Source organism: Elaeis guineensis, chromosome 15, assembly GCF_000442705.2.
Source record: "Elaeis guineensis isolate ETL-2024a chromosome 15, EG11, whole genome shotgun sequence".
NCBI classification, from domain to species: domain Eukaryota; kingdom Viridiplantae; phylum Streptophyta; class Magnoliopsida; order Arecales; family Arecaceae; genus Elaeis; species Elaeis guineensis.
Window position 1 is genome coordinate 55065132 of NC_026007.2, and position 18943 is coordinate 55084074.

The 18943-nt window shown below is 46.1% G+C and overlaps 1 protein-coding gene across 1 annotated transcript in view; it reads right to left on the reverse strand.

Moving 5' to 3' along the window:
• Positions 1-17950, reverse strand: part of LOC105057920 (uncharacterized) — a 28865-nt gene extending 10915 nt beyond the window's left edge. The window contains exons 1-4 of the mRNA XM_010940642.3: positions 17741-17950; positions 17033-17113; positions 13419-13536; positions 13220-13314 (exon numbers count right to left, since the gene is read on the reverse strand). Of these exons, the coding sequence (XP_010938944.1) occupies positions 13220-13314; positions 13419-13536; positions 17033-17113; positions 17741-17764 (318 nt within the window). The 5' untranslated portion in view covers positions 17765-17950. The remainder of the gene's footprint in view (positions 1-13219; positions 13315-13418; positions 13537-17032; positions 17114-17740) is intronic.
• Between the last annotated feature and the right edge of the window lie 993 nt (positions 17951-18943).

Consider the following 18943-nt stretch of genomic DNA (forward strand, 5'->3'; position numbering starts at 1 on the left):
TGGAGCCCGGCTCCCGTAGGAGTCCGGACGGAGTCCGGACACGATCTGTCTGTAGACGTCGGAGTTGAGGACGGAGTCCGGCTCCCGTAGGAGTCCGGACGGAGTCCGCTTGCGGTTGACGTTGTCGGCGGAGTCCGGCTCCCGTAGGAGTCCGGACGAAGACTGCTTGCAGCTGTTGGAGTTGAGGACGAAGCCCGGCTCCCGTAGGAGTCCGGGCGGAGTCCGCTTGCGGTTGACGTTGTCGGCGGAGTCCGGCTCCCGTAGGAGTTCGGACGAAGGCTGCTTGCAGCTGTTGGAGTTGAGGACGAAGCCCGACTCCCGTAGGAGTCCGGGCTGAGTTTCCCTGCAATTAAAGTCAAAGGAGAGGTCCGGCTCCCGTAGGAGTCCGGACGGGGGCTTACCAGCGATTGGAGTTAAGGATGGAGCCCAGCTCCCGTAGGAGTCTGGGCGGAGTCCGCTTGCGGTTGACGTTGTCGGCGGAGTCCGGCTCCCGTAGGAGTCCGGACGAAGGCTGCTTGCAGCCGTTGGAGTTGAGGATGGAGCCCGGCTCCCGTAGGAGTCCAGGCGGAGTCTGCTTGCGGTTGACATTGTCGGCGGAGTCCGGCTCCCGTAGGAGTCCGGACGAAGGCTGCTTGCAGCTGTTGGAGTTGAGGACGAAGCCCGGCTCCCGTAGGAGTCCGGGCGGAGTTTGCTCGCTGTTGAAATTGTCGGTGACGGAGCCCGGCTCCCGTAGGAGTCTGGGCGGAGTTGTCATGTAGTCGATCCCACTGAGGACTTCGGCTGTGGATATTTTATACCCAACACCGATCCCCCTACTTCCGAGTTTGAATTTCAAACGAAGGAAGTACAGACAGAGAGATGGGCACAGCCGAAGCCGCCCCTTCGAATCCTACGCACTGCCGCCTCCAGATATTTCGGCATTAAATGTGCGCGTGCCGGAGTCTTTTCGAATTGGAGCGGTACGAGGGGACGCTTCGAAATTCCCGCAGGTACACTGGTCTAGGTACGGCGCAATTATAATCCTGCCAACCGTCAGCCGCTTTTAGCCGCCTGCCAGAGGGGAGTGGGACACGTGTCGGATGCGGACTGGCCTGGGGGATTCGCGATCATTATGGCGCCGGATCCCAGGGTCTATTTAAACCCGTCTTCCCACCTTTAGGCGTCCTACTCCGTTCCTGAGTTCTCACCAGCGTCTGTCTTCTCTTCGAGAGCCCTGCTTCAGTGAGCGTCTTCTCGAGCCGTAGGCATCTCCCGTCCCTCAGGTCCCTCAGAGTGATATAGGTTAGTGCCAACCTTCTTCTCATCACCTAGGGATTTCATTTCTGCCATTATTTTTCTTGCATCCCTCCGAGTTAGTCTGTGGTCTCTCGTTCCCCTTTCGGTCCGTCTTCTTAGGGTCCTTTAGATCCCCCCTTCGAAACTACTCAAAATGTCCTCTGGCTCTTCTGCTCCCTGCAGTTCTGAGAGCTCTTCCGCCTCAAACCCTCAGGTTCCCGTCTCTGTAGACGAACCTGCATCTGGGGCCGGGCCCTGCCCGATTTTCGCGCCGGGCGCCATTCCGTGTTCCTTGACCTCGGAGGAACTCCTTCTGATAAGGGTTCAGTATGGAGTTCCTCCGGAGTACGACTTGGAACTGCCAGGCCCTTCTGACCGGGCCAGTAATCCTCCACCTGGTCGCTTCTGTTTGTACCAGGAAGCGTTCCGTGCCGGACTTCGGCTTCCGCTTCCTTCTTTTGTTGCCGCCCTCTTCCGTTTCTTAGACATCTCCTTGGCTTCCGTGGCCCCGAATTCTTTTAGGTTTTTGATAGGATTTCTCTCCCTTTGCCACGTAGTCGAGGTCCTGCCGTCTCTCTCCTTGTTTAGGCATTTTTATACCTTCAAACGCCATCCTTCGGCGAAGGATTGGTGGTACTTCTCCTCCCAGTTCGGTAAGAAGGGGTTGCTGAAAGGCGCTCCTTCTTCAATCCACAATTGGAAGGAGAAATACCTCTTCGTCCACTGCCCGACCCTGGAACTGGGCCTGCCCCCTTGGGGCTCTCTGAGGGATTCTGTCCGCCGGGCTCCCAGCCTGGGGGAGGACGACCTCCAGGCCGCCCAGAAGCTTCTAACTTATCCCGCTCCTTCCCTTCCTAATCTTCTGAGGGAGCAACTTCTTTTCAACGTCGGCCTGAGCCCCCAGGATCCAGCGAGTATTCATCTTATCTTTTCTTTTCTTGCCTTTCTTCTCTTCTTCTCTTTACCTCTTTTTCCTTCCCTTTCTCTTTCTTCTTCTCTTCTTTTTCTTCTTCTTTTTTTTTTTTTTTTTTTTTGACTTCTGACTCTTGATTGATTGGTGTTGCTTCTTTTTCCCATTTTTCTTCTCTTTTTTAGGAATGGACGCCGAAGCAGCGCGGATGCTCGCCAGGGGCATGAGGGCTCAGAAGAGAAAAGGCGCTGGGACCTTCGGATCGGCGAAGAGGGCCAGGGTGGAGGAGACGAGCCTGGCTGCGCCCGTCCAGGCGACTCCGGCCATCGACATTCCCTCAGATGTCGAGCCAGTGGCCCCCCGGGCCTCCTCGAGGAGCCCGCCGACTAGGGCCCCCGCTCCAGGGGTTCGCTCCACGGAGGCGCCCGCCGCAGGGAGGAGGAAATCGATGGCTCGCAGGGCGAGTAGCCACCGAACTGCTGCAGACGAGTCCCTCTGCTCCGAGGAGGGGTCGGAGAATCCTTTCAATGATAGAGACCTGATCAGGCGGCTGATCGACGGCTGCATTCTATCTGACGTCGTGGAGAGGATCGACCGCGCCGACCCTGAGCAGCGGGCTTGGGACTCTTTGGGGTCCTTCCTTGAGGTAAGCGGATCTTTATTTACACGGCTACTTGGCCTTTGTTCTCATTCCCCAGCCGCCCTTGCAGATTGGGCACCAGCTCTTCGCCTATATCGAGGCGGTGAGCCGTGCGAGGAGGGACGTCCTTCAGGTGGAGGAACGCTGCCAGGCCGAGGTTGCTCGCCTCCAAGCAAAGACGGCCGAAGTCGCCGCCCTCCAGGAGGCCCTGGAAAGGGAGAAGCAGGCCCGGGAGGAGGAGAGGCAGATCTTGGAGGAATCGGTGAGGAAGGCTGAGGCCGAGGTCGCCCACTTGGTCGAGCAAACTCCGGTCCTGGTCTCGGAGGCCAGAGCCCTTGCGGTGGAGGAATTCAAGGCCTCCGCGGAGATGAGGGACCTGAACGTCCAATTCGGCCAGGAAGCGTTCATCAAGGGGTTCGATCTCTGCCAAGAGAAGGTGGCCAGCAAATTCCCCGAGCTCGACCTCAGCTTCCTTGAGGAGTCTGAAGACGAGGCCGATCCCTCGTCGGCCGCCACTGCTGTCGCAACCCCCGCGCCGAGTTCTCCACCCCCCGCCCCTGAGGTCTGAGACCTCGGATCTTTGTACTTTTACTTCGTCGCAATTTTTCTTTTCCGTTTGTCTTCTTCAAAAATCATTCAATAAAGTCGAATTTCTTGTTGTGGACGGCTTCTCCTTCCCCCTTCTCCTTCTTTCTGCTTTTCTTCTTGCAATGAGTCATTCTTTGACGCTTTTACCTTCCGATGGCAGTGTCCTGCAGAAGCACTCCCCTTGCCCCTGGGGGTCCCGCTGAAATCGACGATCCAGCGGTTGAAAAAGGAGGTCCTTCACCTGACGAAGAAGTTGAAGAAGACGGAAGGCGAGCTCCGCAAATCGAGAGAAGGCCATTCTGAAGCCGCCGCTGAGGCCGCCCACTTTCGGAGTCTCCACGTGAAGGCGATCATGGATTACAGCCGGAGGAAGGCGAACTTCGCAAAGGAACTCGAGGAATGCAAGAAAAGCACCAGCGATCGAATTTGGGCTCAAGAAGCCAGGATCAGCGCCCTTAAGGTGGAACTGTCAGCTGCGAAGAGGAAGATCGGCCAGCTGGAAGGAAATTCATCCCGGCTCTTGGCCCGGGTCGATGATGAACATAAATGGTCGCAGAAGGTCTCCGACCTTCAGAAGCAGCTTCAAGACGTCGAGATGAGCCGCGACGTACAGCGGGCTAGCTGGCGCAGGCAGGTGGAAGAGTATAAAGGGAGATTCCGGACGGCGGCCGACGAAGTCGTTCGTCTCCAGAGGCAGCTGGCTAACAGGGCGCAGCTTACTTCCGCCCAAGATTCTGAAGAGCTCCAAGCCCTAAGAGGCACTGTTGAGGGGATTTCTGTCTCCCTCGGGGAGAAGACAGCCGAGCTGCAACAAGTGAAGATCCAACTGGCACTTGAGCGGCGGGCCGTCGCGGACGCGGAGGCGGAGTCCGAAGTTTTGAGGAAGAGACGTCGAGAGGCGGAGGCTGAGAGCCAGCAACTTCGTCGGGCGCTCCAGGACGCGCTGCGGAAGAGGGAAGAGCTAGAAGGAGAAATAGAGAATCTGAGGCAGTCCTGGTTGAGGGACGGAATAGATAACTCTAGGTCGGAGGGAGCAGGACCTCCTTAGAGTCCTTTTTGTCTTTCTGTCTTATCGTGTAGTTACTTCCTTTTTGTCGTTTTGCCCTTCTTTCCTCGGCCTTCCTGACTTTGTAGTGTGTATATCGGAAATGGAATAAAAAGAGCGTTTTGCGTTACCTCGTCCGCGCGCTGCACTAATATCGCTGTCTGCCGAACCTTTCTTGCCATTTGACTTGCCTGATGTAGACGTCGTTGGAAGGGGGCTTTTTCCTTTCATCTGATCTTGTTAGCTGGTCAGGTTTCGCCACCATTAACCCTTGCTGCAGAAGTCGTGGATGGAGCCCGGCTCTCGTAGGAGTCCGGCTGAAGTCTTCCTTGTAGGCGGAACCCGGCTCCCGTAGGAATCCGGGTGAAGTCTTCCTTGTAGGCGGAACCCGGCTCCCGTAGGAGTCTGGGTGAAGTCTTCCTTGTAGGCGGAACCCGGCTCCCGTAGGAGTCCGGGTGAAGTCTTCCTTTGCGTCGTGAACGGAACCCGGCTCCCGTAGGAGTCCGGGCCTTCCATTTTGCTCGAGCCGGTGTGAGGTTCTCCTCTCGTTACCAGCCTGGCTGTGGGGGCGCGTTAGGGCGCTGTAAGGCCTCTCCACCCATCCGGTCTAAAAGAACCGGACCTTCGACTTTGCTCATGTCGGGACGAGGTTCTCCTCCTGTTTCTGACATGGCTGTGGGGGCACATTAGGGCGTTGTAAGGCCTCTCCCCCCATCCGGTCTAAAAGAACCGGACCTTTGACTTTGCTCAAGTTAGGGCGAGGTTCTCCTCCTGTCCCTAACAGGGCTGTGGGGGCACATATGGACGTTGTAAGGCCTCTCCCCCCATCCGGTCTAAAAGGAACCGGGCCTTCGACTTTGCTCATGTCAGGACGAGGTTCTCCTCCTGTTCCTGACATGGCTGTGGGGGCACATTAGGGCGTTGTAAGGCCTCTCCCCCCATCCGGTCTAAAAGAACCGGGCCTTTAACTTTACTCATGTCAGGACGAGGTTCTCCTCCTGTTCCTGACATGGCTTTGTTTTTGGAGGGATCATATCCAGTCATAATAAATCCACGCCAGGTGGGAAGAGCACGTTAAGTAGAAAGGAAATTAGATTCAAGGTGAAATCGTAAGTGATACATTTACAGTTTTTCCGCTCCTCCTTGAGGCCCTCCGGTGATGGAGTCGATGGTCCCGATGGGAGGCCAGTCCCCGGGTTGCTCCTCCCTTCTCTGCGGTTCAGGCTGTGGAAGGGCTCTTGGCCGGTCTCCTCTACCCTCAGGCCTGCGGCGGATGAATCTGTCGAGTCGACCTCACCGAATGAGCTCCTCGATCTCGTCCTGGAGCTGGATGCATTCCTCTGTGTCGTGGCCGTGGTCGCGGTGGTAGAGGCAGAACTTGTTGGGATTGCGCTTCCTGGGGTGTGTGCGCATCCTCTCCGGCCTAGGGAGCTGCTCCCTGACCTCCATTAATACCTGGGCCTTCGAGGCGTTGAGGGGGGCGTAGTTGCGGAATCTCCCTAGTGGGGAACCCCGCCGAACCCCGCGGTCCGGGCTTCTCTGTCTGCGTGCCCGGGGTGGAGTATGGGTGCGCTTATGTCCAGGAGGGGATCGAGAATGCGGCCGGGCTTCCTTTGGCCTTTTCTCAACTGCGGGCTTACTCGAATCTCCCGCTTGCCGCTCCCTTGCTGTCTCTTCGTCCTTCATTTTGAAGGCTTCTTCCGCTCGGACGTATCCTTCAGCCCGAGCCAGTAAATCGGCAAAATCCCTGGGGTACTTCTTCTCCAGGGAGAACAAAAGATCATTCTTCTGAAGGCCACCTTTCAGGGTGGCCATGGCAACTGATTGGTCCAAGTTCCGAACCTCCAACGCCGCGATGTTAAAGCGGTTGACGTAGGCCCGTATGGACTCCCCTTCCCTCTGCTTGATGTTGATGAGGGACTCCGAACCCTTCCGGGGGCGCCGGCTGCTGACAAAATGGGCCACAAATTGGTGGCTCATTTGATCGAAGGAAAAGATGGTACCCGGCTTCAAGGCCGAGTACCAGTTCCTCGCTGCTCCCTTCAAAGTAGACGGGAAAGCCCGGCATAAGATGGCGTCAGGAGCGCCGTGAAGCAGCATCATCGTCCGGAAGGCCTCCAGATGATCAACCGGGTCCGAAGTCCCGTCGTAGCTTTCGAACTGGGGAAGCTTGAAGTTTGGCGGGATCGGTTCCTGCATGATCATTTGAGAGAAGGGAGGGTCAGTACAAATATCCTCACCATAAGCGGGGGGCGCGTGGCGGAGTTCTTCAATCCGTCGGTTCATCTCCTGGAGCCTCCGGTCCAGGAAATCCTCTCGACTTCGAGTCTCGAGGATCCTCTAGCAGAGCGGGGGCAGGGATCTTCCAGGGGTGGAGTCGTGGTCCGATTGAGGGCTCTCTACCCTCGGATTTGTTTTTCCGGGAAGGACGGGGCGGCTGGCCCAGGTGGCCCGCCCAGCCGTCGGGTTCTGACATTCCGGAGATGCCCTTTCCGGATGCGCCGATGCCTGCAGTTGCTGCTGCTGCATTGCTTGCACAGCTTCGATGAGGCCTCTGACCTGCTGTGCCAGCAAGTCAAATTGCTCCGCGCCGACCGCCGCCGCTGGAGGAGGAGGCTGAGAAACAGGAGGGGAGGCCGGAGCCTGAGATCTGGCCGCGGAGGCCATTGACCGTCGTGTGGACGCCTTGCGTGGAGGCATCGAGCGTGGATCTCGCGGGGAAAAATTAGGAGTGGGTGTCGGAGAGACGATCGGAGGCGGCTCCGTTGAACACTCCTTTAAGAACAAGGGTACTGCGAAGACACAGGCCCCTTCCTCTAGCGCCAATCCTGTTGGTGCAAAAATCTGCTTGCGCCGGAGAAGCTGGAGTTGGAGAAGCCGCGGTCGCCGCCGGGACCTGCAAAGGAAGTCTAAATCGGAGGTGGGGTTGCTCCGGCAAGACCCTCCGACGCTCAAGTCAGTTCTCTGCCTCAACAAGAATGGAGTGCTCGAACGGAGAATTTAGCAGAGTTTTGAGATAAGAAATGAGCTTATAGAATAACGTATCTGGATCCCCCTTTTTATAGGCGGAGGAGGTAACGGATTGATGGCGACGTTTGTAACCGCCTGGTAGTGGGCCGCTCATAGTCAGGAGGAATCTACTGCGAAGAGTAGTGGAGTAGACCCGTGGCCATCACTGGGGCGTGCCACGTGGAATCTGCCGCGGGAAGTGGGGCGCGGATGCTGTCGCATCTTGCCAGCGGATGGGAGAATCGTGCGATATCCGTTGCAGGAGGTGGAGCAGGATCACGGCCGTTTATCGTGGCCTGTCAGGTAGTAATGGAGCCGCGTGGGCGTGGGATCCGTCGCAGGGAGTGGAGCAGTGTTGCGACCGTTACTGCGGCCTGTCAGGGAGTGATGGAGCTGCGCGGAGTCCGCCGCAGAAAGTGGAGCAAGATCGTGGCCGTGATTGTGGCCTGGGAGTGCAGATCTGCTGGCTGAAGCTCGGCAGCGGTCGGAGTCCGGCCCCCGTAGGGGTCTGGGCGTAGTCCTCCTTGCGATTGGGGTCGTGGGTGGCGCCCGGCTCCCGTGGGAGTCCGGGTGAATCCCCTGCAATCAAAATCAGATACAGAGTCCGGCTCCCGTAGGAGTCCGGGCATGGCTTACCAGCAGCTGACGTTGTGGACAGAGCCCGGCTCCCGTAGGAGTCCGGGCGGAGTCCACTTGAGGTTGTAGTTGTTGGCGGAGTCCGGCCCCCGTAGGAGTCCGGACGGAGTCCGGACACGATCTGTCTGTAGACGTCGGAGTTGAGGACGGAGTCCGGCTCCCGTAGGAGTCCGGACGGAGTCCGCTTGCGGTTGACGTTGTCGGCGGAGTCCGGCTCCCTTAGGAGTCCGGACGAAGGCTGCTTGCAGCTGTTGGAGTTGAGGACGAAGCCCGGCTCCCGTAGGAGTCCGGGCGGAGTTTCCCTGCAATTAAAGTCAAAGGAGAGGTCCGGCTCCCGTAGGAGTCCGGACGGGGGCTTACCAGCGATTGGAGTTGAGGATGGAGCCCGGCTCCCGTAGGAGTCCGGGCGGAGTCCGCTTGCGGTTGACGTTGTCGGCGGAGTCCGGCTCCCGTAGGAGTCCGGACGAAGGCTGCTTGCAGCCGTTGGAGTTGAGGATGGAGCCCGGCTCCCGTAGGAGTCCGGACGGAGTCCGGACACGATCTGTCTGTAGACGTCGGAGTTGAGGACGGAGTCCGGCTCCCGTAGGAGTCCGGACGGAGTCCGCTTGCGGTTGACGTTGTCGGCGGAGTCCGGCTCCCGTAGGAGTCCGGACGAAGGCTGCTTGCAGCTATTGGAGTTGAGGACGAAGCCCGGCTCCCGTAGGAGTCCGGACGGAGTCCGCTTGCGGTTGACGTTGTCGGCGGAGTCCGGCTCCCGTAGGAGTCCGGACGAAGGCTGCTTGCAGCTGTTGGAGTTGAGGACGAAGTCCGGCTCCCGTAGGAGTCCGGACGGAGTTTCCCTGCAATTAAAGTCAAAGGAGAGGTCCGGCTCCCGTAGGAGTCCGGACGGAGGCTTACCAGCGATTGGAGTTGAGGATGGAGCCTGGCTCCCGTAGGAGTCCGGGCGGAGTCTGCTTGCGGTTGACGTTGTCGGCGGAGTCCGGCTCCCGTAGGAGTCCGGACGAAGGCTGCTTGCAGCCGTTGGAGTTGAGGATGGAGCCCGGCTTCCATAGGAGTCCGGGCGGAGTCTGCTTGCGGTTGACGTTGTCGGCGGAGTCCGGCTCCCGTAGGAGTCCGGACGAAGGCTGCTTGCAGCTGTTGGAGTTGAGGACGAAGCCCGGCTCCCGTAGGAGTCCGGGCGGAGTTTGCTCGCTGTTGAAATTGTCGGTGACGGAGCCCGGCTCCCGTAGGAGTCCGGGCGGAGTTGTCATGTAGTCGATCCCGCTGAGGACTTCGGCTGTGGATATTTTATACCCAACAAATACTATAAACATTTCCATTAATATATATATAATAAAGGAAAATACATCAAGCATTCTCATCAATCAACTTCAGCCAATCCATAAAACATGTCCTTAATTTTTTTATGGATAAGAATATAATCTATCAAGCTGGTCATGATATGTATTTGTGGAGCTAGTATTTTGGCTCAAAGGATACCTGATTACCTGTTCATATTTGCTCTCTCAAAAAACAGGGTACCTAAGTTTTGCTTTTTACTGATTACATAAGTTTTTTTTTTGCTATTTTTCTAAGAAATATCATTTGTAGGTCATGTGGTCCATCATCAGAGTAAGGCATAACATGGAAGGCAAATTGCACATGTATTAATGACAATCCAACTTGTGACCATTAATACAAATAATTGTGACAAGGATATAGGGTGGTCCCTAGCCATAGATGAGAGAAAAAGGTAACTGAATTCAAGTCCCAGTATTCATCCTAAATCAGATAAAAGACCTAGTATCATGTTCACAGATGAGGGCAGATGAAGTGGAAGGAAAAATAGGATGCCATAGATAAAGAGTTGATGGAAAATTGTTTGGTGATAGGAACAGTACCTTCAACAAAATGTTAGCAAAAATGAGGACTAGCTCAATTTAATAGTGTTTTAAAAGGTGGTTGCAGTATGTGGGCAGCCAAGGAATCCGCATAGTGCTTAGAGGAAAGGTGGCCTCATAAGTGGATTCTTAGGAGTGTCTTATTAAAAAGGCAAATGTAAAAAAAACTTTAGGAAACTATCAAAATATATTTAACCAAAACTAGGTAAATAGGGAAACATTTTTTACATTTATTTAAGGATCTAGTTAAGCGTAATGTGACATGTCGGCCTCTAATACTCAAATATTCCAGTAGCATCAATTGATAAGAGAAATGATCAATAATCCTAGTGACCAAGAACAATAAGCAACTCTACCAAAAGTCAAATGACAAATACTTAATGAAAAATTAGAAAAGTAAAATCAAATTTTAGTGAAATTTGTAAGCTGTAACTAAGGCATTTGAGGACCAATAAGAAAGGAGTAGTTAGAATCCACCAGCCTAAAACACCTAATACCCTAACCAGGGCCAAAATAAAAATCTAAACAGGACCCTCCCTGCACTGCCTAAGCCTAGGCCGATGCTTTGTTAGAATAGGTATCTAGTATTGTGATAGTTATGCTTATCAATAATGAAAACTGGAGAAGAATTCCTATAGAAACTCAATTCCAAGCAGTGTACGCTTTAACTATTATCGAGCATAGACCCTCACATCAGGACCAGAACAAATAAGGGAGCATTTTTAGCTGGCTATGTATGTTTAAATTTTTTTTTTAAAATCAAAGCATCACATTGTCCAAATGACATTAGCTGTGAACCTGTTGTATGCTGCAGTGTATTATCGAGAAACCTGTCAGCCAATTTACATATTGGAAAACATATCCCTGTCGATGACCGGACTAGCAATGAAGAAGCACCTACTTTTAAATGGATAAGATAATGAATACTTGAACAATATCGATGATTAACAAATAAACCACTAGGTGTAGGTCTAGTGAAGCTAAGAACATGAAGATCAGTGTTTAAGTATCGGGTCAAGGAATAGTCAAAACTTGGATTACATAAGTAAAATCCAATGAATCACTATGTAAGGACGATGCTGATAATGGTGTGATAGCCATGGTAGAATATTGACATTTGATCCCAAGATTGGAGATGGATTGCAAGTAGGCAGAGTCTTGATGACAACCATGGACCAAGGTTTGAAAACTTGGTTTCGGTTTCAGTTTCAATCAGGCTTGTGGAGTTTTAATTTCGGCAATTCTGGTGGTATCACAAGTTTCACTCCAAGTTTTAGAGATTTAGCAAAAAAATAAAGAAAAATCACACAAAAAAAAAAAAGAAGAAAAAGTAAACAAACTTGGAAAAGTTATTGAATAACATTTTAGAATACTTTTTTTGTTACATATATTATTTATATGTGTAATTTTAACAATTTGAGGATTAAGTTAATATTACATATAAGTGAAATTTATTTAGCATACTAGTATTTTGTACTATGGATATGTAATGTATATAATTTCCTTCTTGAACATGAACTGGTCAAAAATTCATTCTATTGGCAATTGTGAAGCATTTTAGTGCCTACTACTCTTCATTTTTCAGTGTAACTAACACATATATTGAATTTAGGCAGTCTTACTCATTATTTCACAGTTAAGTGGCTATATAACAAAATGCCTATAGTTATAACTTTTTTTATATTAAAAAAAGGATGTTACTCCTATGAGGTGAACTGTATTAGTTGTTTACATTAGTCTTTTAAGTGACGATAATAAGGGCTTTTTTTATAACAGAGATCTCAGCCCGAAACAGTCATATTTATTATCTATACCTTAATTTTATTCAAGAAAAAAGACATTGAAAGTTCTAAATACAAAACATACATATTCAAGTAACAAGTTAATGGCTCCAATATGACATGAACACCAACAGGAAACTTAAAGAAAAGCATATACTTTTGGTTTCGATCATTTTTGGCCAAAACTGACTGAATATGGTCAGTTAGGCCAAAACTGCCAAAACTAACCAAAACCAGATATTGGGGGTCAATTTCAGTTCAGCTGCAACCAAATCAGTTTCAGCTGACGAGATAGGTTTCAATTGAAACATAAAACCTCACCATAAACAAATTAGAAACAAGGACACGACAATGATGACAACGATAATGATGCTCTTGGTCTTCATGATAAGGCACTATTAGATGGAGTATATAATTTCCCAATTAATAGCAGGGAAGCAGCCAGCAAATAGGAAGCACCGAGGGAAGCAAACATGGTGATGCAAAAGCCTTTGGCAGTAGCTAATCTTATACTAACATTTCAATAAACATTGGGAAAGTGACAATTAAATGTGTCAACAAATTATACCATATTGATAGCTGTGCATAATACTATTATTAAAAGATAATATATACTTGACGTCTACTGTATTCATTACCTAGAGCATGTTTACAGTTTTGCTACCAAGTTTTCTATCTCATAATTTATTTTGGATTTAAAAATTGTCTTCCTCATTAAATTTATGAATCAACTAAAACAAACAATAATTTTAGTAGTAAATTGAACCTTAGGATGAAATACTTGTAAACCTATAAAGTTTTCTTATAGCCCATTTTCTAATTTTTAATATTTTATGATAGAGCATTTACCGCCCTTTTCCTTATATTTTACCTAATGTATATTTGAGGTTTTGGTCTGTAGAGGTAAGACATAGCTGACCTGAAAAATGGACATCTCAACCTTGGTTTAAGGTTGTCAGGCATTTGGATACCAATTCAGAACAAATATTCTAAATGATATAAAGATAAAACATGATACCAGCGGACATGAGTTTTGTACATAAGCCAACTTGTTACCTCCCACCACCACCGCAACACACGCACCCCCCCCCCCCCCCCGTTTAAGGTTGTCAGGCATTTGGATACCAATTCAGAACAAATATTCTAAATGATATAAAGATAAAACATGATACCAGCGGACATGAGTTTTGTACATAAGCCAACTTGTTACCTCCCACCACCACCGCAACACGCCCCCCCCCCCCCCCCCGGCTCAAACCAAAAAAAAAAAAAAAGAAAAAAAGATAAAGCAAAAGCTAAAATTGGGTTGATTGCAGAACAAAATGCATTTCTTCTATTTTACTTTGCTCATTCAAGTTGTAAGAAAATACTATCAAACTACTAATTGCCAAGAGAAAAGAAAAAGGTAGTACAAACAAGAAAAATTTATGCAAAGATTCTCCCACAGCATCTTACAGGTGAAGAACATGCAGGACAGATGTATCCTGCTGGTGTAGTTTGTGCTGGATTGCTTTGGATATGTGACACCAAACAATTTGTGTGCATAAGATCTGAAATGAGCAAAAGAGAAAGCTCTTTAGGTTCATGATATTTTCTAGTAATACAACTTTCTTGAAAACTAAAATTATAAATGTACAGGCAAAGTATCACATACGCAAACAACCCAATCGAGTAGTCTGATCACTTCCAGCTTCGAGTGCAGCATTACACAAAGTGCATTTAGGAGGCCAATCATACTCTCCATCAATTACCCAATCAGAGTATTTTTTAACCTAAAAGATCGAGAAAAATAAATGTGATCAGGTCCTGTCGTAGAACATTAAGAAGAAATTTTTTATGCTATTGCAATGCAATAAAGCTATCACAATAGTTTCATGTATATGTAACTGCAGATATGTTTATACACATACCCAAGTCTCATGTATACATGTTACATGTGCATAAAGATGTGTCAATACAAATAATAAAGAGAATGAACAACATCCTGAGAAAAGATGCAAGCAAAAAATTACTGTTACAAAATAAAGGGGAAGGGGAATATAAACTTGTCATGCTTGGATGCCGTTATCAAGATATTCACATGATTATGATAATCAATAAAAGATGCTTAGGAGATAATTTATCTCCAAAGAATGAAGCTTACTGGTGCATTTTAGGCACTGGCAAGTTTGAGCAAGAAATGATTTTCAATGGCAATGGTAGTTAAGAACAAGGAATTTTGGATCAACATCTTTGTAGCACAACTAATCTTCCCACTTGAAGATGGGGCCAGTGCAAAATGTTGATGGTAACTAGTACAACAAATTTTGGAATGGCGGTATCAGTCAGTGTTGCATGGACATAGACATGAGAATATAATTCAGATGCATATCCAAGTGTTAGACCTGGCAAGAGGGGAAAAAAAGAGATACAGGGATATGTAGGATAATATGTAATTTAACTAAACTATAGACATTTAAACATATAACTGTTTATATGCAAAAAAAGAAAATGTATATTAAGCTCCTTTCATATAAATGTTTCTCACCCAAATTGCTCAATTAACTCAAAGATTTAAGGAAAAATCATTTAGTAAAGTTATTTCAATTTCTATATCCCTTTAAAAAGAACAACTACTCGCTCCTCACAATGGAAATGGAGGGTCAAAATCATAGTTGGAACAGTCTAACATTCCACCAATCTTTAGAAGCTGCGACCAAAGAACTTAATAAGAATCCAAGTGTCCAACATGTATCTAATTCAGATATGCATCCCACTCGAATTTTTTGAGTTGGCTGCTAGTGTGCAGGTGGTGTCAGTGGGATTAAATATCTTATATTCACAAGCTCTTCTAGATTTTTCCCAAACCCAAAATGCTTCAACATATACCAACCACGGTTTGGCAAATCTTTTTGCATTCTCCCAGTTTTTTTTTCCTCCACCCCATGAGGTTAGGTGATAAAACGGCTCCCTATAATCATGGGCTTCATCATTGCCTGTAGGTTAGCTGCTTCTTAATAGATCAATTTTTTTTTTAAAAAAAAGAGAGTAAATAATCACCATCCATAACCAGATGCATGATTATGACCAACTGAACACATTTATAGGTGTTTAGTGAGAAACATTGAACTTGAGCCCTTATTTTTCTATCATCTAACTCCATGAATCCCAAGTCCATATTCTCAAGAAGGTTTTTGTTGCTAACCTCGGTTCAGATAATTGAAAAGCCCAGGTGGAACAGAAGAAAAGGAGAAACAAGAGATTGAGGAAGAAGAGGAGAAATAATAGTAAATAGTTTCTCCAACAGCTTGGATGAGGCCTTTTTTTTTCCTTTTTCTCATTTCATTTTCTTTATCATCTATTCTTTTCTTTCTTTTAGCACTGTTCTAATGTGAGAATTCAAATATGAACATAAGTTTTTCATCTATCAAATTCATAAAGAATATGCCCATCTAGAAAATAGTTAAAAAGCACGAGGGAAATGAGACCGGGTTGTTGTAATGAGTCTTCTGTTCACTATTGATGTAGCAAACTATGGGATTGAAACACGAATTTCCTTTTTCTTCTATAGCATCTCTTGTGAACCCTCCATAAAGCATATGCAGGGTAGGTTTATAAGAACATGATTCCATATCAGAAACAAATCTACCAAATAGAGAGCAGAAAACACAGGTCACAAGATAACTCACAATTTGAAGAAAAGCTTTCCTTTGGTTGCTAGAAGAAAGAAGTTTCAAGAATGACAATGTGTGGGCAGTTGGGCAGTTGCCTATGCATGTTCTGTGCTGTGCAGAGCTTAATGATTTTGAAAGACTTTGAAGTACTGCTATGCCCACTTCCAAACCCCATAATAAGTTAAAAATGCTGCTTAGCACTTCATGCCTTTCAGGCATCTAAGATGCCTTATTTTTATCCAAAAAGCCAAAACTTTTTTCTTCTAATACCAAGAAGGGTTCCCACATGCATAAGTCTAAAGCTGTTTAAAAACCACAATCATGAATTTTGAAGAGTATGCTTCAATACATAAGCATAATGTTTGTCAAATGTGCATTTTGTACATATATTCTGTAAATGTAACAAAAAGAACAAGCATTATGTCAATTCACTCCATGTCAAAATGTTGGACTCTTTTCTAATAAGGCTCTTCTAGTTGGTTGAAATATCTAAAGTTGTATTTTATACCTATGATATTCAAATAGAAACATCTTTCTCAATTATCAGTAGCTATTGCCCCACCCCTAACACTACCACCAAGAGAAAAGAAAATGAGACCAATAGTCCATGCTTTAGTATTAGCTATGACAAAGTATTTGAATTAGACCATAATATAGTGTTTTCTTCAAGTATCTATAGATTAAGAATAAGGAGTGTACTCTCAGTAACCTCAGGTGGCAGTAATGGGAGGAAAGTATGACTAAAAGCACGCTTCAAAATGACATCATGATGCCTCGTAAAGGTGAAGATAATAACTAGATCTTATTCTGAATTTGATGCAAGCATCCATAATTTATATTAGTGCAGACTAGAGTTTGGCACATCCAATGCATGTTGTCATAGAGACACAGAAACACGAAGGAAAAAAGCATCCAAATTCACTTCCCACCAAAGTTTTGGTTAGACGGTAGAGTGGATAAAACCCAAAACGAAAAAGTTGGAACTTTACCTAGCAGTAGTGGTGTTTAACAATTAGAAGCTACTATGGATAGCAATATATTATTGCTATATCTGTTATGTCATCATCTTTTCATTTGCTTTGTATCTTGTACTTGCCTCCTCTTCTCTAACATTATTAAAGCCATCATAAAGGTATTCATCTAATAGTACTAGAAGAGAAGAAACAATATCAAATTGCATGCGTCTCATTCTGATTTATAAAATAATAGAAAAATGACATCAGCTATACCTGACAAAGATAGCATATGATACATACATTGCAAAAATTCTGCACTGACCAATATACAGAATAATGGGGACATGCAAAATACACTTGCATGATGCAACATTTCAGATGTTAAACATCCTGTTCGTGATGTTGCCTCCACAAAATCTTTGTAAATCAACTGAATTGAGTAAACTGACCAAGCTCTATGCTTGATTACTTTCATAAATATAATTATGTTATATAGAATGGCAATTTTTCATTCTTAGCTGAATATTATCCAGGATGTGATGATTTTTTTTCATGAATCATAATTCCAGATGTGCCATTTTTTCCATGCAATCATCATAACTAGAATTTAAAAAGAAAAGTGTCTACATGCATATTATGACAGAAGTCCAGATGGTTACCACACAGATTTGGTGTTCTGGAAAACAGATGCATTCCCCACAAACAGGCACCTTATGAACAAAGCAATAAAGCCTGGTCGCCTGAAACCAAAAACCTCCACTAGTAATGATCCAAAAAACCACAAGTAAAAAAAAGGATCAGATATCAAACGAAACAATGAAAAACGTTTAGTACAGCTAAGCATACCATGCTTGAGATTAAGGACCATGTAATGCTAAAGTCTACTCAATAACACTAGACGTTACTGCACAGATCCATGGTTTCCCTTTTATCAGAGCAAAATCAAATAACCAACCCATCTAAATCCCCCCAAAACCCAGACTTTTGCACCAATCCTTTTCTCAAACACGATTACCGCATTGTAGATTAGCTGAATTTACACCCTAACTGAATCAATTCTTACCAAACAAGCTAATGTCAACCATTAGCAAACAGAATTGGAATCAAATCCCTTCAACCAGCTTCCAATCAACGACGAACCAATTGATCACGATTACAACAAAACAAATCCATCGATGGCGACACTAGAACAGCCATAATTCATCAAAACCCCGCATAGTAAACGGTTTCTTTGAATGAACGAAATCTCTCTTTCCAATACTCCGCAGCCCATTAAAAATCCCAGAATGAGAAAAGGCTTCATAAAAATCAAATCTAATACGAGAGTTAGGGGGAAAAGAGAGCTAAGAAAATTGGATCGGGAATACCTTGCGGCATTTGCAAACAACCATTGCTTCCACTAAAGATCTCGAGACAAGCAATCCAAGATTGGGGCTGGGAGAATCGACCAGGGACCGGATATATTTATCGACTCGAGAAGGAAGGGTGGGGAAAGAGGGAGGAAGAGAGATCTGAGAAGGAGAGCAGAGGTTAGGGACCCCGAGAGGGGAGTGACATTTCGTGATACAAACAGAGCATTAAACATAAATTTATTAATTAACGAAGCAAATGGGTCCGTCGGTTTTGCAATGAAAGAGGGAAGCTAGAGCCGTTGATTGGAGATCGTGAGGCTGGGATCTGTGGTCCCCGTGTTTGGAGAGCCGGTATGGTTTGGTTGGGTGTGGGACCTTGGAATTACGTTCGTCCGTTTTTCATTGGACGGCTGTGGTTTGTCCATTGACGTGTGTGCTTTTGCACAGGTAGCGTCCATGCACCGAACACCGAAGAAAAATCATATGGGCACTATAAAATATCATATGGGGTGGTTTTATAGTTTGCCGCATTTTTTTAATATTAATATTAAAAAATAAATTTAAAAATTAAAATTTTTTTATTAACAAAATTATTAGTTTAATATTTTTTTTATTTTTAACATATATTTTCTAACGATACATTTTATATGATCACATAATACATTCTAAATATACATTCAGATAATACATACTATAAATAATTTTTAATATACACCCAGCAATGACCTAATACACATCTACAACTAAATTGATATATAGTTTATTGAATTTAACATTCATCAATATATAGTATATAACTAATTGATACATACCTAGTAAAATATTCATCTAACATCCTAATACATACCTCTAAGTAAAGTGATACATATAATTTTCAAAATATAGCATTCATTACTACACGGCACATAGACAAATGATATATATACTAAATAGCTTACTGATATATATTGTAAGTTTTTTTTATGTACATCCAACAACAGTCCAATAGACATATACAGATAAATTGACACATAATTTACCAAACTTAGTATCCATTAGTATATAATATATGACTAGTTGATACACACCTAGTAAAATATTTATTCAACATCTTAATATACGTTTCTAGATAAAATAATATATAATTTTTATAAGCTTTTAGATGCAAAGATCTTAGAAAAGAAAATGGATTTGGAAGAGAAGAAAGAGTCTCAAGAAAAATCTCATGAATATGAGAGA